Source organism: Ceratotherium simum, chromosome 2 (assembly GCF_057802395.1).
Source record: "Ceratotherium simum simum isolate JZ-2026a chromosome 2, ASM5780239v1, whole genome shotgun sequence".
Classification (NCBI taxonomy): domain Eukaryota; kingdom Metazoa; phylum Chordata; class Mammalia; order Perissodactyla; family Rhinocerotidae; genus Ceratotherium; species Ceratotherium simum.
Genome location: NC_141901.1, coordinates 76,773,105 through 76,796,402, shown reverse-complemented (window position 1 = coordinate 76,796,402; position 23,298 = coordinate 76,773,105). Strand labels below are relative to the sequence as shown.

Here is a 23,298-nt window from a genome sequence, read left to right as displayed (position 1 = left end):
TTTCAGGTTCCTAAGAAGAGTGATCTAACAAGTGGTGTTTTAGGAATATCAGTTGAGAATTGGTTCGGAAGGTAGATTGAAAGGGAGGGAAACTGGATGCAAGAAAACGAGCGAGGTTATTGCAGTAATCCAAGCAGGAAGCCCAGGAAGAGAGCAACGGTGAAAAGAAAGGGGATGATGAAGACAGGTCAAATCTGTGAGAAAGCCTCCAAAAGAAAAAATCAAAAGGTCTTGGAAACTGTCCTAAATGAAGAATAAAGGAAAGGAAAGAATCAGGATAACACTAAAGTTTCAAGACTGGGGGAAGTGAGGGTATTAGAGCAGGGAGCCAGTTGGACATTCTAGGCTCTGCAAGGGTTGTAAAGTAAAAGCCTTCTGTGTGCCTTCAACTCTGTCGTCCCCTAAGGAAGTGATGCTGAAAACTTGATGTCTTTCTCTTCTATCTTGTCTTTAAAATCAGCAGTAGTAGAAGTCACCAGCCAAGGGGCCAGTCAGGGACCACTGTGGGGCTGAGTGGCCATCTATGGAAGATGCACCTAACAGGTGGTGACTTTGTCCAGAAAATAAAGGCGGGAGAGAACATTAAAAAAAAAAGAGGTCACACTTGTGTGTACTTAGCTGTGTCCGTTGATGATGTTTATGTAGTTTGGTGGGCCAGAAATGAGAAATCATTGCTACATAAAATTTAAATGTTTTATGTAATTCTTGCCAGTAAAATTTAAAATTATTTTTCATTCAATTTTGCCTTGTCTCCTTTATCTTAAGCCATAATTTTTAATTTTTTATTGTTTACTTTATTGTATCATAAATAATCATAAAATATTTCCTAATCTTCATATAATCTGTTTCATTTAAATTAATTCATGTAGAATCATGAATTATAGAATCCATATAGAATCCGTATAGAATCAATACCTCAAACTTATATTTTTCAGGACACCCCTAAACAGAGTGAAAATGTCGATTTCACCTTTTAAATTTTGTTATATTTCAGATTTGGTGTGAAGAAAAAGCCAATTTACATTAATGTCATAAGGGATCCTATTGAGAGGCTAGTTTCTTATTACTACTTTCTGAGATTTGGAGATGATTATAGACCAGGATTAAGAAGAAGAAAACAAGGAGACAAAAAGGTAATATTTTAGTTTTAAGATTTTTATAAAGATAATTGTTTATGAAATGCAATGAACAGTGTGCTTTTAAAATTTATTACTGATTATAAATGTACTAATCTCTTATTGTGGAAATTTTGAAAAGAACCCAAAAGTATAAAGAAGCAAAAGTAAGCTGCTTTATGGTTGATATTTTGGAGTATACATAATTTTTTGTCACTTTAAAAAACATTTTACTGCTGTTCTAGGGATGAATATTTCTTTCATTATAGTCCTATTAACAATTTTCTGTGAGACCATTATAATTATTCATTAATAGGATGTATTTGTGTATGTACTTTGGTTCTCTTAGTCTTGGTGATTCAATTTTTTTTTTTTTTTTTATAATTTTATTTATTTATTTATTTTTTTCCCCAAAGCCCCAGTGGATAGTTGTATGTCATAGTTGCACATCCTTCTAGTTGCTGTATGTGGGACGCGGCCTCAGCATGGCCCGACAAGCGGTGAGTGGGTATGCGCCCAGGATCCAAACCCGTGCCGCCAGCAGCGGAGCTCGCGCACTTAACCGCTAAGCCACGGGGCCGGCCCGATGATTCAATTTATATTGATTTGTGACCATCAGTTTAGGGACACTATTTTGCTAAAGCAGCTCTTTTTTTCAGGCAAGGAGAGAATAATGGCTCCACAGAGTTCTTACTTAGCAGGTTAGATTTGGGTTGTCTTCTATTTAAGTGCGTCCTCCAAGGGAGCATCAGAGTTGTTTTTCTAAGAAACCAAACTGATCTGTGACTTTTCTGGTGGAACACCTTTGCTGGGACCTCATTGCTCACAGGATTGCCCATATGGGAGCCGATAATCTGACATAATCTGAGACCTACCTCTCCTGCCTCATTTTCTCTCAGGCGCCCAGTGCTTCAGCCACGGAAAATGTCATCGTCCTCCAAACTTATTATTGCTTCATACTTTCTGCACACGTGTTGTTCCCTGTACTTAGAATGTCTCTCCTTTACTCTGGAAAACTCTTTGTCCACCTTTAAGATCCAGTTTAAATGTTACCTCTTGGGCCAGCCCCGTGGCTTAGCGGTTAAGTGCGCGTGCTCCGCTGCTGGCGGCCCGGGTTCGGATCCCGGGTGCGCACCGACGCACTGCTTCTCTGGCCATGCTGAGGCCGCGTCCCACATACAGCAACTGGAAGGATGTACAACTATGACATACAACTATCTACTGGGGCTTTGGGGGGAAAAAATAAAAATAAATAAAATAAATAAATAAAAAAACATAAATGTTACCTCTTCCATAAAGTCTTTTCTGGTGCCCCAGGCAGTTAGTCATGTCCCTTTCAAGGCTCCCAGAGCACTCTATTCCTATCTCTATTTTTTAAGCATTTATTTTGTGGTATTTGAATTGTTTACATACGTGTCTTCTCCAAAAGGTTGTGAACTTCCTGAAGTGGAGGCTACGTTTCATTTATCTTTGTTTCCCCAGTATTTAGCACAGTACCTAGTTCATCAGCATGTGCTTAAGAAATGGTTGAATGAGTAAATTCTGCACCTTTTAAACCTAAGGTGTTGCATAGGAGTGATGCTAAATACTTGATATATTATGATAATTAACATCCAACAATTAATTCTTTCCTAAGTTATATGTGCCCTCTATGTCACGTGAGGAGGCAATGTTTTTTGTTGTATTTTACTTTTTTATTTTCTAGAAATTGCTGTTTCTTTCCTTGGTCTCAAAGCTTTAGGCAGAAGATACTGATCCAAATATAGATAACTGACTAGACCTTTTTTTTTCAGGGTTCATTGATCTCTTAGCATTATTTAATCTTCTAAAGATATATATACTTATGTTATTTTGGAGATTCTACAGAATTTTATAAGATCTACTAATATAACTATTTTGTGACTAGTGCTTTAGAATTTATTGACAGTTATTTCTAAATCCACTTCAACACTTACTTAAAAAATTTTTTTTTTATTTTAGCTCTATCATTTACACTTAGCTCTTGCTCAGTAAATGTTAGTATTCATCTCCCTCCTTTGACCAAAAGAATATTAAAGTGGTTAAGGAAAAGATTTGCAGTCATGTAGGTTCCTACATCCACCATTTGTCACTGTCAGCTCTGGATGCCATGGTTTTGTGGTTGCTATCCTATGTAGTCTGGGGAATTAGGTAATATTAATACTTAATACTATAACAACAATAATAGCTCACATTTATTGAGTGCTTATTGTGTATCAAACATTGTTTTAAATTACGTATATGTATTTTTTCAGGCAGCCTGTACATAAATTCTAGGGGATACTTGCTGCCATTGTCTCCATTTTACAGATAAGGAAACTGAGGCACAGGAACATTGAGCCCCTCGCCCAGTGTTACACTACCAGTGAACTATAGAGCTGGAATTGAAACCCAAATGCTCTAATTCCAGAGCTCACAGTCCTAATCCCTTTAAAAAGGAGAGCGGGAATGCAACATGCTACTCAGCATTTTTATGTGAGAGGTGTTCCAAAGTTGCATATTCAGTACTCACAGAAAAATCGAGGCAGATATTTTAACATGATTTCCTTTTCACATTTGAAAGTTTTAGGTAGATATACCCTCTTAAGTCTGGAGATTTAACCGTTCTTCACCCTGACATTGATAGGGCTTGGTTTGTTTTTGTTTTTTTATGTCATTATAAAATACATATGAATACATTTGTTTATTTAGATGTAATATTTGTAACATCAGCAAGATACTGTTGCATTACCTTAATTCTCATGAGGATAGGGCCATCTATAAATGCTTTATTAAAGTGAAAAATTACTTTGTTTTGTCATAGACAAAATGGACCTTTTGGGTCTTGAAACATACACATTTTTAATAATTTGGCTTGTTTCTTATGACACAAATGTTGGTAACATTCTGGGCCTTAATGAGTTAAATGATGTTGTTTTATTGCAAAACTCAATGTCTTTAACTGGCAAGAGTTTTCATTAATAAACTTGTATCTGTAAAGTTGATAAGACTGCATGGCATGTAACATTTTTGAAAATGGCAGGGTATTTGAAGATAATGGGGATTAAAAAGTGGCAATGATGATGTAGGAAATACCTTGCAATGGCTTCATTTCCATGAAATTGTATATTGTTTGCACCTCGAGTGATACTTTGAAGCATATTAGATAATAATAGTTCAGCACTCATGGCAACTGTTATGTTTTAAACTGTAGTACTGAACTGCTTTCTGGTTACACGGTCAAACAGTAATTTCAAACACATTTCAGGCATATGTACACCTATGATAGCTTTTTAGAATTTTACTTGATTTAGTCTTTGCCCAGTACCTGGAAAATAGGGATATTAAATAATCCAAGGGTCAGCACCTAAAAACTATAAATAAGTAATTCTCAAGCTGTTTAGTCTCAGAACTCCTTTTAAGTCTTAAAAATTATTGAGGACACCCAAAGAGCTTTTGTTTGTGTGCGTTATAGCCATTGAACTTTACCAATATCAGTAAATGTACCAATTTACTGAGAAATTTTTAAACTACTAATTAATTTAAAAATAACAGTAGGAAACCTATCATATGGTAACAATATATTTTTATGCAAGTAACCATTTTGAAAAAAAGTAGAGTGGCATTTTGTGTTTTTACAAGTTTTTAAAATATCTAGCTTAATATAGACAGCTGGATTTTCACATCTGCTGCTGAATTAGTCTGTTCAGTATGTTCTTTTGGTTGAAGTATATAAAGAAAATTCAGCTTTATATAGATATATAATTGGAAAAGGGAAGATTTTAATAGCCTTTTCAGAAAATCATGGATATTCTTCTTTAATACTGCACTAAAACTTGACAAATTGTCGTTTCTTCAAGTTGTTGAAGTGTGGAATCTGAAACCATAGCAGTGACCTTTTTATGCTCTGCTACGTTAACATCCGTTGATATATTTTACACTTTGTATGGATTTTTTAACCAAGCATAATTTTGTAACATCCTGCATTGGTCATTTGGAATATGTTATTTCACTGAGTTATGTGGACCTTCCAAATGTTGACACATTTTATTGTATAATATCAGAATTGTACATTCATTAATATCACCACTGATTTCATCAGAAAATTCTTTAGGTATTAGGAAACTGTCAAGCTTATGGTGGCAGATCAAGTTTTACAAAATTTTATTCTTTTGCTTGAACGCTTAACTTTTATCACAGGATTTCTCAACTTCAACACTATTGTTGTTTTGAACCAGATGATTCTTTGTTGTGGGGGGCTGCCTATACATTGTAGGATGTTTACCAGCATCTCTGGCCTCTACCTAGTAGCACCCCCCCCCCCCACATCCCCTAGTTATGAGGACCAAAGATGTCTCCAAACATTGCCAAATGTCACCTGGGGGTCAAAACAGCTCCAGTTGAGAATCACTGGGCTGCTAACACTGTTACTTGTTTTCTTTCAAGCAACAGGCACACTCTGTTCATTTTGAGAAAATATCTACCAAATATGCAAGTTTGAAAAGCCATAGTTTGTCTCTCAGTCTTTCTTTCAGCATAGGCCTTCTTATGGCTTCCAGATAATATTAACTGCACCTATAATCTCATTACTCACATTTTCTAAATATGTAAATATTCTATATGATTTCAGCTTTGTACTGCCCTATAGATTATTAAACATTTTTTATTAATTGTTGTTTTATTAGCAGAACACCAAGGGGGTTATACTTATGGAAAGAGTAAATAGTTACGTGCTCTAAGTAAAGTAACAATCTAAAGGAGAATCAGTTTATGTTGTTAAGTAAGTACTCCCTGGTCCCAGAAATCACAATGCCTACCCCAATTTGATTTTTGTATTTGTTACTGTAAATTAACTAGACTTATTGACAGGCATAGGAGTTATAAGGAATTTAGAATATTCTACCTAAAAATATGTATTAATTTATAAAAGATAATAATGAGGTTAGAAGAAATCCATACTTAGCGCTATCTGATCTTACCATTGGCTTACAAAATGTTACCTCCATAGTGCTTAGCAGCTTACAATCCCCTGACAATGGTTTGCTTATGGAACATGAATTTTACTAGTCTGTCCTACAAAGGCATTTGAGAACTTATTACTGTTTGCTTAAAAAGTACTTTATATGTAAAAAGCACCACAGGAAAGCAATGTAACATAATATCTTTGCACATGACATATTTAAAGGTTTGAGAACTTTTTGTTACACCTGTTTTCTCTATCTCAGCACAGCCCAGAGTCAGCCTTGACCTGTCTTCTTCCCAGGTTTCTGATTGGACCATAGGAGGTTCCTTTCACCAAAAGAGAGAAAACAGAAGGAAGAATCAGTTGTAATGGAACTGAAGAAAGAGTTGATGAGTTCAAATTGGACATTATTTTTAGTCATGTATAAGTAGGTGGAGGTATCCACTAAAAATAGTATTTGTACCTCAAGAAATAAGTCTACACTAAATCTTTGATTTGGGAGTCATCAACATTAGGTGAGAGTTGAGACAGGGGATTGAATGAAATTGCGCTTGAAAGGCATATAGTGTATGAAAAGAGAACTGAATGAAAAAGAAGAAAAAGAACGGTGCAAATATGTAGCTGTGGGAAATGCCAACATTTAAGGAGCAGACAGAGAAAGAGGAGCATGCCAAGGAGACTGAGGTCAGAGAATCGGAAGACAAACCTGATGAGTCCTTGAAATGGGTGGGAAAATAATTTCAATTGCAAAGAGGTTAGTGAATTAGGGATTGAAAACTGTCCCTTAGATTTGTCAATGTGGAGTCATTAGGGATGTCAGAGAAAGGAGTTTAAGGGGAATCCAAAGGGTTTGAGAAGTAACTGAGAGATGAAGTTAGAGCAAGAGGAAAGACTACTCTTGAGATAGAAGTTTGACTCTGAAAGGAACAAAAAACATGAAGAAATGTTTCTTTAAGATGACAGACATTTGGGCATATTAATATATCTGAAGAGAGCAAGGGGTGATGATAGAAGAAACTGGAGAGAAATTGATGGAGCAGAGTCTGAGAAGGGGGTGAGAATTGTATTCAAAGATAGGAGAAGGAAATACCTCTTAAAAGACGAAGGCAGTGGGGGGCTACAGATGCAGATGAGCTTTTATCTAAGCAGGAAATCGAGGGGGCTCACTCTCAGCTTCAGTTTTCTATGTAAAATATGAAAAAGATCATTTGCAGTAAGAGTTTGAATGTAAATATAATTGCCATCACTATCAAGCATCAAATTTTGCTTAATTTTTTTAACCTTCAATTTTAGGAGTTAAATGTCTAAACTAATAATCTAAATGATCTCAAGAATATTTTAATATTTCATGCTTTTAAAAACATTTGTATTGGGGCCGGCCCCGTGGCGTAGCGGTTAAGTGCACGCGCTCCGCTGCTGGCGGCCCAGGTTCGGATCCCGGCGCACACCAACACACCACTTGTCAGGCCATGCTGAGGCAGCGTCCCATATAAAGTGAAGGAAGATCGGCACGGATGTTAGCTCAGGGCCAGTCTTCCTCAGCAAAAAGAGGGGAATTGGCATGGATGTTAGCTCAGGACTGATCTTCCTCACAAAAAAATAAATAAAAATAAATTCTTAAAAAAAATAAAACATTAAAAAAAAAACTTAAAAAAATCAACCTTTAAAAAAAATGTGTATCTAGTTCACAAAGAATTGCTCTTTCTAAGCACAGATCTTTTTCAAGTGAAAAAGCTGATCATAACTCTTTATTTATATGGTAGACTGAGCTGGGTTTTATGGGAGAGGAAGAGAGCTTGGAGTGTTTTTATTTGATTTGTTTGTTTTATAAGAGAAAAATATTTATTTATAGAAAATTCTATTTTGAAATGTGACCAGAATGTTTAGGAAAAGGCTAATAGAAGTGAGCAAATAAACAGGACAGTCATGGTGACCAGGCATTTGAGTGACAGTCTTCTGCGATGTGAGTGGAGAAGCCCAAGTGCTGATGTCACTGCTGGGGTCACTGCAGCACTTCATCCTAAGATCTCAGTGGATCGATTCATCAGGTTGTATGTAGTAAAGATGGTGTTGAGTTGTGCTGATTTGATTGTCTCTTTCTAGGAAATACTTGGTTTACTTTATTGATCAAATATTTATATAGAAATGGGAAAATTTCTGTTATATGCTAAGATCTGGCACACACATGTATGTTCACCAATTTTTGATTATTCATAGTTTTGGGGTTTTTTTCCCCTCTACATCTTCCTTACTACTGGCCATCTTTGGATTGTTTCTTTTAGTTGATAGGAGCGAAACACCTCCCCTAGATGATTAGAAGGAACCATAAAGGAGGCAAAACCCAAACTATTTTTCCACTTTTAGATTGTCTAATAAAACATTTGGTAGCTGAATTAGTTAGGGTAGATGCTAAGCTTCTAAAACAAAGAAACCCAAATAGTTTGAATCAGATTATTTCTCTCATACATAAAAGCCTACAGGGGAGGGGCCCAGGTTCTTGGAGCAGCTTTGCTCCACACTGTCATTCAGGGACCTGTGTTCCTTCCACATTGTTACTCTGCTGTTCTTTAGGGGGTTGTCCTTATGTGCTTGATTGAATTTGGATCACCACTGTGGCTGCCTTCCAGCCCATGGGAAGAAGGGAAGTGGAGGGCAAACAATTTCCTTTTAACCAAGTGACCCAGAACTTGCTCACATCGCTTCTGCCTCCAGTCCGCTGGTAAGAACTTAGTCACGTAGCCATACCTAACTGCAAGGGAGGCTAAACTCTATGACTATGGAAGAGAGGAAGAATGGATTTTGGAGGTAACTCTTGGACTTCCAGAGTAGGCTAGCAGATTTAAAACTGCTGGCCAAAAATAGACTTGGAGATTATCTACAGATTGTCTTTGCTTGAAACACTAAAATACTTCAAGAGCACAGGATATAGGAGTTGGCTAACTACAGAATTTGGGTTAAAAGAGCCATCCTGTTTGCTTATTCATTAATCAGTTTTAATTCCAATAGTGGATATTTCAAGTCCCAAAGTTGTTCACATAGTAACTCTATGGAAACTTTTAATACTGCAGCCTCTTTTAATATCCTAGTTTCTTACATTTAAGCAAAATCTTTTTAATGTCTTTGAATCTTACACACACACACACACAAAATGGTGGTAGACATTGTGGGTGAACTCACAGTCTACCTTAGCAATTCATTATTTTTCTGTCTGGTACTCTACACCTCAGGTAGAGGTGTAACAAAGCACCTCTGAGCTTCAGAAGCACCATACTATGATCTAGGGCCTGTCTGAAATTGGAGAGGCATAGAGTCAGAAACCTTCTGCTATATCATTACTTGGTTCATCAAGCCAAAGATTTCTTAGAAATTGGGACATGGTAGAGATAGATAGACACATAGGTGGTTTTATTTTTATTTTTATGAGCTACAAATTAGCATAAATGATGATAAAACAACTTCTTAGAAAGTGACTTAGGCCAGCAAATCTAAGTCAGACCATCTAGTAAAATTCAGAAATAATGTAATGGCTATTGAAATGGATTTATTGAGTCTTAAGTGTAAACTGAGGTCTTTTCACTTAAAGTTATTTATGGATTTATTTATATGTGTGTATGTATGTGTACGTGTGTGTGTGTGTAGAGAGAGATCTCAAGAGAATTTGAGAGAACTCTCAGGGATTGTCAAAATTCTTCATGAAAAAATTTCACTGCCCGTGTCTTCATCTCCACAAGAATTGTGCCTTTAATACCCATGTAAATCCCCAAAGTGCAGTCTTTCCAGCCATTTACAAACATTGATTGTGCAGACAACTTCTATAGCAATATATTGTGTACCATGGAGGGCACAAGTGGATATTGTATGATCCCTCCAAGAAGTTTTCACTACAGTGAAAAAAAAAAGTACACAAAGCAAGTTCTTTAGATAAAGATGTATATATAGATATATATACCTGGATCCTCAGAGCTGGCTGTTATGAGGCAGTATATAATTAATTTATGCGAGTTCAAGGAAAATAGGAGTGACTTTAGGCCAGAGTAGTCATTGGAAAGATAGTCTTCATGTAAACCAGCTTGGGAGAGGGAAGGCACTGTCAGAGGAAGAAAATGTAGTCAGCAAAGGTATATAGATTTGGAAATACATATGACGTGCTTGAGAAACTGCAAAACAGGTTAATGTGGTCAAGAGGGAAGTTACACATAGAGATAAGGCTGGAACTAGCACACTGAGGTCAGAGTATGAAGCATTCCTCAAAGCCAGAATAAAGACTTTGGAATTTTTTTTTTTTTATGATATTGGAAGCCATGGAAAGTTTTTGAGTAGAGAATGTTGGAAGTTGACTACTTGGATTAATCTGGCAACTGTACAGAGCAGACTGGAAGGAAGGGAGGGAAGGGAGCCCAATTAGGAAGTGATTGTAAGAATCGAGACATGACATTGTGAGATCTTGATGGAAATAAGATTGAAAAAGAAAAGATGGATTGGAAAGACATTACCTCAAGGATGTGAGGTAAGGGAAAAGAAAGATTAAGAAATGTTCTGAGATCTTGAGTCTGAATTACAAGGGGCAATATAATTCTGTTGCCAGAAATATTGAATATGAGGTAATACTAGGAATTCAAATGAAAATGCACACTAGGTATTAGAAAATAGATAAGTGATGGATATGGGGGTACAAATTTGAAAGCCTTTTGCCTAGGAATCATAAAGGAAGCCAAGGAAGTGTGAATAAGCTAAGGAAGGGAGTGGGCAGAGAGAAGATAGCTGAGAGCTGAGATGAATTGCCGTACTTGGTAGAAGGAACAAAACATGCCTTCAAAGAAGATGATGGTACATTCAGAAAGATACAGAGAACCAACAAAAGCCAGAAAGGGGAGTGTTCAAAGAAAAAGACAACAGTCTATTGGTGGCAGAGAGACCAAGAGATTTTCAGAAAGGAGGAGTGGTCAGTGGGCCACGTGCTATGGTGGTCGAGGAGAACAAGAACCAGCAAACATTGTAGTTCACTATTAGCGAGGAGGGGTGGAGAGACGCACAGACAGACTACATCCCGTTTATTGAATGCCTACAGTGAACTAGTCCTTGTGGTAGATTCTTTTACATCCCTGATTTTATTTCTTCCTCAAAGTAAGATTATGTCCTCCTTTTTTAAATAAGGAAACTAACACAAAACTTAAGTTTTCCAGGTTCAGGATTCAAGATCAAAAGAGCTTTTCACTATATCGTAGCGAAAGTCATCTGTAAATGAAATGGGCAAATAAATTGTGGGCTGCAGTTTGCTGTTGCCTCTTGAATGTTGCCAGAATCAAGAGAATCATTCCACTATAGCTCCACCTGTACCAGATCTGAGGATTTTTTGGCCCTATTCTCATAGATTTTTGGTTGAAAGGGCCCTTTGAGTTTATCTAATTTTATGGAGTAGAAAGTGAGATTTGAAGGCCTTAAAGACTTACTTAAAATAGAGGTCAAACCTGGTTCTGGAAACTCGAGCACCTGGACTCAGGACGAGTCCTCCTTCTGCTCCTTCACACTTCCTCTTCTCAGAAACAACAGGTTGTATTTGTAGATGCCTGACTGCAACACACAAAGCTCCCAAGTTTGTTCTCTGGTATCTCAGTATTATATCTTTTCAGATAGATAATGCCTAATGCTAAAATGCCTGTGACAGACAGTAAGTCCTCAAGAAAGTGAAGTTGATTCATTTTAGATTTATAACCTATGAGTCTCTTTCTCTTTTAATTAATTCAGTCAGATGCATTTGAAGAGGAGGGCATGCAAGTCGTAAGTGTCTGAGGTCGTTTCTTCTTTGTACAATTGTTTTTTGCTTGTTTTAATGAGAAAAGGAGAAAAGACAAGTATAGTCCTACTTTATATTCTTTTTAAATAATTATTTCACAAAAGAGTATCTTTAGCCTTGTTTTTATTTAATTTCCTTTGGTAAGGAGAAAGAAAATAAAAATACACAAATTCAACATAAACCAGTACTTACTTTCAAGACAGAAAATTATCTGGAGGGGTTTCCATTCATATAGTAAAAGAATTCTTATAAACATTGGCATAAAACAAAGATGTGAGAAAAATCCATGATTAGCCTTCCTCAGTATCTCAACTATGTAAGCTGCCTGCCCCTTTCATTCACTGTCTCATCCCACCCGTGCTGCCCGTTTATTTAATAACTTACCACATTAAGACATTTGATAGGTGAGACTTGGTTTATGGCTCACGTGTGCTCTTTGTCTTGGTTCCAGACCTTCGATGAATGTGTAGCTGAGGGCGGCTCGGACTGTGCTCCAGAGAAGCTCTGGCTTCAAATCCCGTTCTTCTGTGGCCACAGCTCGGAATGCTGGTAGGGAGATAAAGTTGGCTTAAATTGATAATCTCCTTTATTATCTCTATAATTTGTATTTCACAAGTGTGAATGTGTTAGTCAAGGGCCAGGAGGATAAGGAAGTTAGTGAAAGACCAGACTAAAATAAACATGTAATTAAGTAATATCTAGTTTTGTGGTTACCTTTAAGTGCATTAAGTAGATTCTTCATATATAATATCCATGCAATGTTTTCTCAGATGCTGGTTTTTTGAATTTTTTTGTTAGTTTTTGATGTTACATGTTTTGCTATATTCCAGCAGAGCTCTTAATTAGAGGTCAGGGGTCATTTCAAAAACCTCATTTTCTCCCTAGCTTACTGTTTTAGCCTGTTCATGTTAGATCAAGAAAAGGCTTAGTGGGTAAATGATTCACCTGGTTTTACTGTTAAACTGATTTTGGCTTTGGGAGAAGCCAAGGTTACAGATGTGGTTTAATCTGCTAATAAACGTGAGGTGGAAAATAAAGATATTTTATCCTTAATAGTTTATTTTCTCAGGATGTGCTGAGTTTTCAGTTTTTAAAAATTACTGTATGTATTTATTTGCTCTAATCAATCATTTTAATAGGAAAATTAGAAAAACACAGGAACACATTCAAAGTTAGTATCTTCCTTAAAACCATAATGAGAAATGCAAGGACTGCTTTCTGTTCTTTTTTTCATTATTTGAGACATGTTATGTGGTTATTGTGAACCTTAAAGTCCTACTCAGTAGATTATATCAAAACATAGTAATAGCATTAAAAGAATTGGAAGCATTGGAAAAATGTCTTCTCAATTTTTAATCATTTTCTTAGAATGGGGATTGGCAAACTATAGCCTGAAGACCAAATTTGGCCCATCACCTGTTTATATAAATGAATTTTTATTGAAACGCAGCCAGATCCATTTGTTTACTTATTGTCTATGGCTGTTTTCACCCTGTAAGACACCATTAAGTAATTGTGACCAAGACCATATGGCCTGCAAAGCCTAAGATATTTACTCTCTGGCCCTTTATAGAAAAAGCTTGCCAACTCCTGCCTTAAAACAATAAAGGATATTGTTCTATTGGGCATTATTGAGGAGATTTTAATTAAACATCTTTAGTATGTTTCGTAGATTCATAGAACTAGGAGGGACCTTAGAAATCAACTAATTTATCCCTCCCCACCCCCAGCTTTTTAATGGCTGAGAAAACACAGTGAGAGAGGTGACGTCACCAGCTCAATATCACACTGCTTAAAGGAGGGCTGGAGTTAGGATTAAGGAATGTCAGTGCTAAAAAGAACCCAAAAGTGGAGTTTATTTAGGGCCAAATCTCTATTAACAGCCATTAGCTGACAATGTAAAAAATAAAAATAAAAGATTCTTAGCAGAGCTGCTTCTTATTTCTGTTCCTTAGAAACTTCAGAAAAGCCTAAACTCACAAATTAAATTAAGATAAGCGCTAAACACAAATTGCTTAGACCTTCCTTACTAGAGAGCTCTTAAAATGAACAGAGTTTAGTTTAGAATAGTTAAAAAAATCAAATGCACTCACACTAAATCAGATGGGGGGAATATATGTTATATACATATACATTTTTTAACTGCCGTCAAACTAAACGTTGTGTATATTAAGTGTCCTCTAGTAAAGTCTAAATTAGCACTGCATAGTTGAGCAGAAACTGGGGATAGAGGCAAAGGAAATTCAGAACAGGTGTGCCTCCCAGAGGACATCAATAAAAGGGCATTAAGGCTTTGGATGGACATGTGTTTATCTATTTTCTCCATAATATATAGTGTCAGAGGCATCAAAGATACTTTGATTTCACAACCAGGTTTTTAATTCCTTTCCTTTGGTTTTAGGAATGTGGGAAGCAGGTGGGCTATGGATCAAGCCAAGTATAACCTAATTAATGAATACTTTCTAGTGGGAGTGACTGAAGAGCTTGAAGATTTTATCATGTTATTGGAGGCAGCTTTGCCCCGTTTCTTCAGGGGTGCTACAGAACTCTACCGTACAGGTATATAAAGGACAGGTTTCTTCTGAAAGCTGTCCTTCACTTTGTTTGCAACTTGAAAAATATGTGTGATTTGACGTTCTTGAGTAAACCATAAAAAGTAACTCCAGAGGCAGGTGTATTGTCTGTTTCTCCTAACCATTGTCAGTATAAAACGGTGCCTGACACACAGATGGTGTTCATTAAATATTTTTTGAATTAATAAATGTGCATTAGATGATAATTAGAAGGCATCGTAAGCATAGCAGAAGGATACAAACTACAGAACCAGCCTTAGAAATGTGTAATATTCAATAATGCAGATACCAAACTCTGTATTCCACCCTTAGACCTGCCTGATGCCATTTAGAGTAGAGGTGGGAAGATGAGACTGAGTCACATTAATAGTGATCATCATATGCTATGTCTGTTACATTATAGTACTCCTAAAAGTGTGCTTTGACAATATCGCATATCTGAAAGTGACTGTGTTGGTCCAGTCTAATTCTAGGGTTTTTGTGCTGTTCTTTGGTAAGATACAATCATAGGAACTCTTTTCCTAGGGTCTGTATATGCCCTAGCTTCTAACACATAATTATAGAGAATATAGATTATAAAAAATTAGTATTAAGTTTGAAAATAGATATTTTATCATATTTTAAAAAATGAACTAGTGATAGCACCAAATATTTGAGAATATAGCATGTAAGGTGACAGCCTACACTTAGTGGCAGTCTTTATATTACTATTTGACATCTCATTAAGTCTTTAACAGGTTAATGATTTACATTATAATACAATAAGTCACAGTTCTAGTATGATTAGGTAAGCATTTTTGCCTGAATGATATTAATACTAAACAGTTATGTTACCTGTCCTTCATTGTGTCATATTAACTTAAACCATGTCTTCAAATAAAGAGGCATTGACCTTTTGTGTGTTCTCAGAATTATTTACCTTTTCTTTTTTTCCTTTGTTAAGTAGGAAAGAAATCGCATCTTAGGAAAACCACAGAGAAGAAACTCCCCACTAAACAAACCATTGCAAAACTACAGCAATCTGACATTTGGAAGATGGAGAATGAGTTCTATGAATTTGCACTAGAGCAGTTCCAATTCATCAGAGCGCATGCTGTACGGGAAAAAGATGGAGACCTCTACATCCTCGCACAAAACTTTTTCTATGAAAAAATATACCCTAAATCGAACTGAGTACAAGGTGTGACTGTTAGATTCTTGAACTATAACTTTGCCCCTGTCTTCACCTTAGTTCTCAGCTCCACAACCTGGATTGCTGATAGGTGTATAAGACAGTTTGCGTTGAGCCGAGTTAGGAAACACACAGTAACGTCAAGGAAGTAGATACTGGCTGGTATGTCAGTGGTCTCAGAAGTTTAAGTTTCAGCCTTTTTTTTTTTTCTGGTTAAATTTTGGTGGGAGTTATATAATCTCCTGCCTGGGAAAAAACCTACACATCACCTAAAATAAACACATAGCAGGTCTAATTGAAGGCAAATTCAATTTCAGAAAAAGTTCTGACATTCTGTTTTTGATAAAGCATTTTTTTCCACTAATCATGAACGAAGATGAATCCATCTGTCTCTTCCACCTTCACCTGGAGGTCTGGTTTATTGCCCTCCACTGAATAGTGTTATGGACTGTTTGGCAGTGTGTGCTTTGTTTTTGTGAATCACGTGTCATGAAGTTTATTGGAACGTTTGATCATGTTTGCTAAGAAATGTCTCTGCTGTAGATGGAATTGCCCATATTTATATGTCATTTTAATTTTCTTTAAAAAAATAATCATTAGTGTTGAAAACCAATTTAAACCATTACTAATACTATACAAAGAGTCAAAGCAGTATTTCTCATTCCTTTCTCCCTGTGATCTAAGATTGGGGAGATACTTCAAAGAATGTTGGCATTGCCTGAAGTTTTAGTTAAGGCTTCCACACATTAATATCAAAAATGTAAGTTTGGTATTTGTTTCTCCATGGGTAATTTGTAAAGCTGTAAACTGAGATATCGGTGACTCCATATTATAACTCCATTAGTGAGCTGTGGTATGGGTAGGATTTTCCTACTTATTCTGTACTTTTACTTGTAGACTATTTTTACTAAGGTGCTTTATAATGTGTTTTAAAGCATTGCATTTACAAAAAAAAGGAAAATGCTGTAAATACTGCATATTTTATGTATTTGGACCAAAAGGTTATAAGTAATTAGACAAAAATGGTTTTGCACCAATTTTATGTCAAGTAAAACCATCAGACCTACTGTTCTTGTATTTCTCATTTAACTTTACTGTTAAGATATCACTGAAATCAACTTCAATAACCTTCCACTTTTGATATACAGTACATTATTCATAATTGGGGGCAGTAGTTACAGTGGAAAGAGTACTGGACAAGGAGTCAGAAAACTTGATTTCTGGTCCTGGCTCTGCCACTTATCAGCTGTGTGACCTTGGGCAAGTCACTTAACCTCTCTTTGCCTCAGTGTCCTCATCTCGAGATGAGGATAATAATACCTGCTGTACCTACCTCACAGGGGTGTTGTGAGGATTTAATGAGATGGCATATGAAAGCACTTTGTAAGGCGCTCTATAAATGTAAGGTATTATGGAAACATCTTTAACATGTAGTTTCATACCATTCATTTTTTAACAAAGAAAGGGAAAAGTCCACTTATAAACTGGTTGAAAAAGTTAATCTTGATATAAATTTGTGTTTGATAAATATCTTCTCAGTGTTTTATCTTCCCTGTTTCAACAACTATTGAGATATGAAACATCTGTGAACTCTTAAAGATTCGTGAGCAGCTGCTTGAGTTGAGGAGGTTCCCTGTTTGAAAAAGACTTCATTAGTCGACTCAGGGCAGGGGAAATTGGCTCTTCAAATTCGGAAGATTTTTCTGTTTTTATTTTACATTACCATTCAGAAATGGTAGCTATTTTATACCTCTGGTTTTTAAGGTATATTTTGCAGCATTTAATTTCCTTATACATTCTTTACCTTCATCCCCTTCTTAGATTAACAGAGATAAAGAATTTTAGAAACATTTTCTAAAAGAATGATCTTTAATATGTTTAGTTTAAATAAATATTCCTGAACAGGGCCTCACTAAATGTAAGCATTTTAGGCAGGTTGCTTTAAAGGTTATTAATTGTATGGGAGGTGAGGAGGGAGCAGTACTTATCAAAAAACACTTATAAACAAATTTAAAGAAAGGCTAAAGGAAGTTGACAGAAAGAATCATTTTAACACCCTTTCCCCCCAATAATAGGAAAATATTAAGAGAACACCGACAGGCATACTTTTCTTATTTGGCTTTCTTTCTTTTTTTTTTTGTACTTGTTAACTTTTACAGTTATTTGTTGAAATACATACAAACTATTTCCTTGCCTGAAAGTAAGGCACCACTTCAAGGTGGGGTGTTTGATGTTTATCTGCTGAGGAACCGCAGGATGCAGGTTATTCTTGGAGTATATGCTGAATCTTCTTGAGGTGCGTTAACTCGTTTGGGTAACTAGAACAGCACTCAGTGCACTGGATCAGGGGTCAGTAAACTTGTTCAGTAAAGCTCCAAAGAGTAAATGTTTTAGGCTTTGTGGACCATACAGTCTCTGTCACAACTACTCAACTCTGCCATTTTAGCCCAAAACAGCCACAGACAATACATACATGAATGAGCATGGTTATGTTCTAATGACACCTTATTGCAAAAACAAGTGACCTGCCAGATATGGGCTTTGGGTTGTAGTTTCCAACCCCTGTAATAAGAGAAATTATTTATGGAAAAATCATTTTGGGATCTGTACTCTAGTGGCCTAAAAGAGTTTATATACTTCCAAAAGCTCCCAACTTATATCCAAAGAATAGCTTTCTGATTTAGGTGGTCTTTCCCACAGATTTGTAAACTTTTATGATTTAGATTGCTTCTAGGTGGGCGTGTTTTCTTTCCCAGTTTAACAGTTCAGAATAGGGGCATTTATTCTGTCATTCTTTAGGGCGGGTTAGGAGTATCCTTCCTGGAGACTGAGAAAGGGTTAGACTTAATTCCATCTGGTCCAGTATAGTCCTAGGAGTCTGCCCAGTGCAGACCCTTATAATACCTAACTTTATAATCAAATAAATAGAACCACTGGGACAATAATGTATTTTTTTAAAGTGGCAAATGTGGTTTTCTTTTTTCAGCCTTTGTGCTTTTCAGTATTTTGATCATAGGGAAATTTTTTTTTATATAATACTAAAGCAAATTAACCACTTTGAATTTCAAAAGATAATGTGTTGTGTGTATGTGTATATATCTATATCTATATATGTTTATTTCCTAAAAGAGGAAAGAGAGTACCTTTTTGTTCAACTTGTATCAACTGCTTGTTTCTAATTGCTGTGAAATGGCAACTGTTGCTAAATTATTGTGACTGTTTTAAAATGTAATGGGGAGGATATATTTTGATTTTACCCCAGCTTTAATCTGTGCAGTATCACTTAAATATATCTGATAGCAACACTTAAAATACCGCATGGGGATTACTTTTCTGTCATCCATATGCATTTGTGCAACTTTGAACATATTGGGTGCTTCTGAATTCCTGATGATTGGATTAAATTATTGAGAATCAGAGAACTTAAACTTAATGTTTAAACTTTAAATTTTATTTTCTATTCCTAAAATTCAGTTAATGCCTATAATTTGAAATCTACTGTTGATCTCTCTCAATATATGTCCTATTGGAAATTCCTAAAATTGTTAGTGCCATCAGTGATTTACAAAGAGTATTTTGATATTGCAGGTGATTTGCTTATTGTATTTGCATAGTTAGAAAGAAAATAGTTTGTAGACAGTGATTCTCTTTTTTTAATAAAATGAAATAAAAATTCTAAAAGCACTAGAGAATTTAACTAAAGGCTGGTTCCCAAGTGCATAGCTGGTATTTTAATTTATATTCAAATTCTACATAGAGAACATCTGTGTAAACCATCTCTCTGGGTTTTCCCACTGATCATTCTCAAACACACCTATAGTCCTAGAATCCTTTATTCTGAGAAGCACCCGCTACAGTAACCTTTTATGAAGTTTGTCTTGAAGAGGCCCAGGTGCTTCTACTTTATGATTTGAAAATTCGCCTTTTCATAAATTAGTGCTATTTACTTTGAGAGGAAGCAGGGTGGTTGCTGTTAAATTTTTGCATCCATTCACCCTCTGCAAAGTTGCTGTGTGTTGCCAGCTAACCTGCTGTTCAGGCAGCCTGGTGAGGGGAAAAGCAGCCCTGTTTCAAATGCACTGCCAATTCAGCTCCTCCGAGCGGAGCTTAACCTCCTGATTTCCTGCAGTGGGAATTTGAGAAACTGAAATGGCCCATCAGTCAGTCAGATTTATCCTATAATTTAAGTTCATGCAGCTTTGTGACCTTTGCAGTACTATTTATAAAAGGACCCTAATGGTGATGATCTCTTTAAAACACATTGCAGCTAACCCTGTGAGTTAGACACGCTGGTGCTGTCTATCTGGTCTTTAGACAGCTTTTGTAGCTTTCTACTGCGAGTCAGCTATGTGAGCATCTCTAAAGCAGCATCGAATGTAATTTTGAGAAACATGGGTTGTATATTTTTACTTTTATTTTATAAATACACAGCTAAACAGTGCCTTTTTTCCCTCCCAATCTATGTTGGAAGATGCTCACTCCTTCATCTGACTCGGCTTTTTTTCTCTTCTCTCTCCCCTCCCCCGTTCAGTTGACTTATTTATGCAATACTGTTTCCAACTTGAAACCATTTTGTCACATCTGTTGGAGAGATAATCACTCCTTTCCCTTAACATTCTGCCAGCTTTCTGTTGTTGAAGTGTCTCAGTTGATTACCTGATGCAAAAGCTATAAAATAAACACTCAGTGGGAAGGGGAAAAATGGTTTGGTGTCCTGTTTTAATATTTTCTTCCGTAGCCTTGATGCTGACAGACATTTTCGAAGTGGACTCAGTGTTCAGTGTCATCAGCTTAGCTCTCGGATATCGCTGCCACCAGAGAGGTGTGCATCATCATTGGTCGTGATTTTCTGGCTTATTTGTGACATGCAGACTGACATGTCTCTGCTGCTTTTCGCTTTGTACTTCATCATTGGTATTGAAATTTCAGATGGAGAATTTACAGGGTATGCTTAGGATATATACTTAATTAGAAGAAAAAAGGAAATGAGGAAAGGGCTGTCAACTTAGAATAAAAAGGAAATTTGAGGGGTCAGCCCAGTGGCATAGTGGTTAAGTCTGGCACACTCTGCTTCTGCAGCTTGGGTTCACAGGTTCAGATCCCGGGCGCAGACCTATACCACTCATCAAGCCATGCTGTGGTGGTGACCCACATATAAAATACAGGAAGATTGGCACAGATGTTAACTCAGGGCCAATCTTCCTCAAACAAAAAAAAAAAAAAGGAAGATTGGTAATGGATGTTAGCTCACAGCAAATCTTCATCACCAAACAGGGAAATTTGAAAGGAAAAAGTTAATCTGATTAACATTTATTGCACAGTTTAGACATGTCCATAATGTTTCTTTGAGAATACACATTTCTAGTGATTGTTTTTTCACCCTTAAAAGAGAAACTGGCAATTATGTAGATTTCCGATTCCCAGCCCCTGGCTCATTGTTCTGTACAAGTAATTGATTCTTCCTATATTATATGATATTGGATTGAATAAAATACCAGTTCAGTGATAAATTTTCTAAATGGAATTTGCTCTGTACCCACAGAGGCAGAACAGACAGCATGGATTTGAGTGTTCAGCAGACTTGCATTTAGCAGTGTGACTTTAGTAAATGCAAAGAACAGTATTGGTGTAAAGGTTGGCCCAGGGTTGACTGATAACCAATAGCTTTTATATGCTATGTTGGAATATTGTCAGGAAGCTGACCTGCCCTTCTGACCCTGCAGGATACTAGTTGTGTCACTTTATAGAAGATATTTTAATAAATATTTTTGAATGCCACTGAGTTTTACTTTTTACTGAGAAACTGTTGATGTCTCCTTACTTATGTGCCTATAGAGTAGATATTCTTGGTTCTGATACCTGCTATTGTTTCCATTTACAAATTTCCTATGAGAAAAGGGGGGCAGTGCTGATTGTTCTAAAGTAGGTTGGACTCGCTTATTCCAGAAGTGGCTGTGTTCACATATTATTATATTTGAGCAGTGTGGACTGCCAAGTACTATATGTTTAAAACTCAGGGTACCTAGAGTAAAATGATTTGCACTTTTTCAACAGAAAGGAAACTATCTATACTCTGTAAGAAAAGAGGACATTCGCCGTAGAGTTATAAGTCAGTTGATCATTTTAGAATTCCAGGTTTTTAGGATATCTGAAAAATAAACTTAGTATGCAATGATTGTTGCCTAAACCTGCATAATTTCACTGTACTCCTGTCTTCGCTATTTTTTAAAGCAGCGGTTGAACTTTCTGAATTACTTGTTACTTCCACAAAAATGCAAATTCCAAATTACCGTCCACTGGTTTTCTTTCTCTGAAGGAATCTCCCCTTCCGTTACCCTTCCTTGTCTGCATGCCACCCTGGCTCACCTTTGTTACCACAGAGCATAGGTGTGGTACACCTTGCAACAAAAGCCTTGCAACAAAACAAAAAATAATAATAACATCAACAACAGCAACAATAGCATCCACCACAAAACTGACTTTGAAATGCAAGTTTTCCCCCTTTCCACTTCAGGAATAACCAGTTGAGCAAACAAGGAAAAAGTTTATAAGGTCACTCTTCTCTTTATGTTTTGCTATACTTCTAGCAGCATGAGACTAAACAGATAAGAAAGCTTCAAAATATTTCAAGGGCCTACTTAAGGCATAATGGACTCCTAGGTAATATATTTAGCACTTAAGACCTGTGAGGGGAAACAACAGGAAAATGTAAGAGGGTTTTTTTTTGTTTTTTGTGGTTTTGTTGCCTTTCATGTACTTCATTCTATGAGAGAGAATAAAGTCCCTTGAATAGATTATTTTTTGGTTTGAAAATCATGTGGGGATTTGTGAAAAGATGATCCCTAAGTGTGGCTAGTTATTCCTTCCTCCCACCTTTCTGCCCTGTGTTTATGCAAAACCAGATGACCAGCTTGGTCAGATCACCATGCTCCTTTTGGAAAAACTTGATATCCTGGCTTTTTACCTTGAAAACTGAAGTCTCAGATGACATTTGATCTTGCATATTCCCATAAGATTCAGTACTTGCCTCCTCCTTTTCCCCAATCCTTCACCACGTACATATTGCTTCTGGAGATTCTCATAGCTGGACAACTGAAAGTCACTTTTGAAAGATGCAAATACAAGGTACAGCGCGTTTGTATGGTGGTTAGAATGTGGGATCTGGAGCACCGCCACTTACTAGCTCTCTGATCTTGAACAAATTAACCTCCCTAAGACTGAGTTTCCTCATCTGTAAAATGGGAATAACACTAATATCAACAGCTAGTTTGAGGGTTAAGTGAGATAATATATGTGTAAACTTCCTTAGTACTTACCTAGTTCCTGTTACGTAGTAAGCACTAAAGAAGTGCTCACATTATCTTCTATGATAAATATGAAAGAAAAAGAGGAATCATCTATTTGGATATACTGTGTTGAAGTGTATATCCACTCGTCCATTAACATGATTGAGGCATGAGGACTGAAAGATGAACAAAAGGGGCGTGGCCTCTAGTTGTTGAGAAGAGAGGAGGTAAAGAAGAAATACAAAGCATTGTGCAAGAATCTCTCTTACCTTACTGACAAATCACCTCTTGTTAAGGATTCATGCCCCACCCCACCCCCCTTTTAATTTAATACACTTAACAGCTTCATCTCTTAGTTTTAACCTTGAAATAGCAGAAGCACCAACCTAGCCCAGGTAG

General features: G+C 36.5%; 1 protein-coding gene across 4 annotated transcripts in view; it reads left to right on the top strand.

The window, feature by feature from the left end:
* Positions 1–22,410, top strand: part of HS2ST1 (heparan sulfate 2-O-sulfotransferase 1) — a 193,088-nt gene extending 170,678 nt beyond the window's left edge. For 2 of the 4 annotated variants that reach the window (XM_087448068.1, XM_087448055.1), the window contains exons 4-7: positions 995–1,133; positions 12,321–12,418; positions 14,271–14,428; positions 15,386–22,410. In XM_087448068.1, coding sequence (XP_087304194.1) covers positions 995–1,133; positions 12,321–12,418; positions 14,271–14,428; positions 15,386–15,615 — 625 coding nt within the window. In that variant the 3' untranslated portion in view covers positions 15,616–22,410. The remainder of the gene's footprint in view (positions 1–994; positions 1,134–12,320; positions 12,419–14,270; positions 14,429–15,385) is intronic. The other 2 variants (XM_004442912.3, XM_087448062.1) reach the window with 1 other exon arrangement.
* The last annotated feature ends 888 nt before the right edge of the window (positions 22,411–23,298 follow it).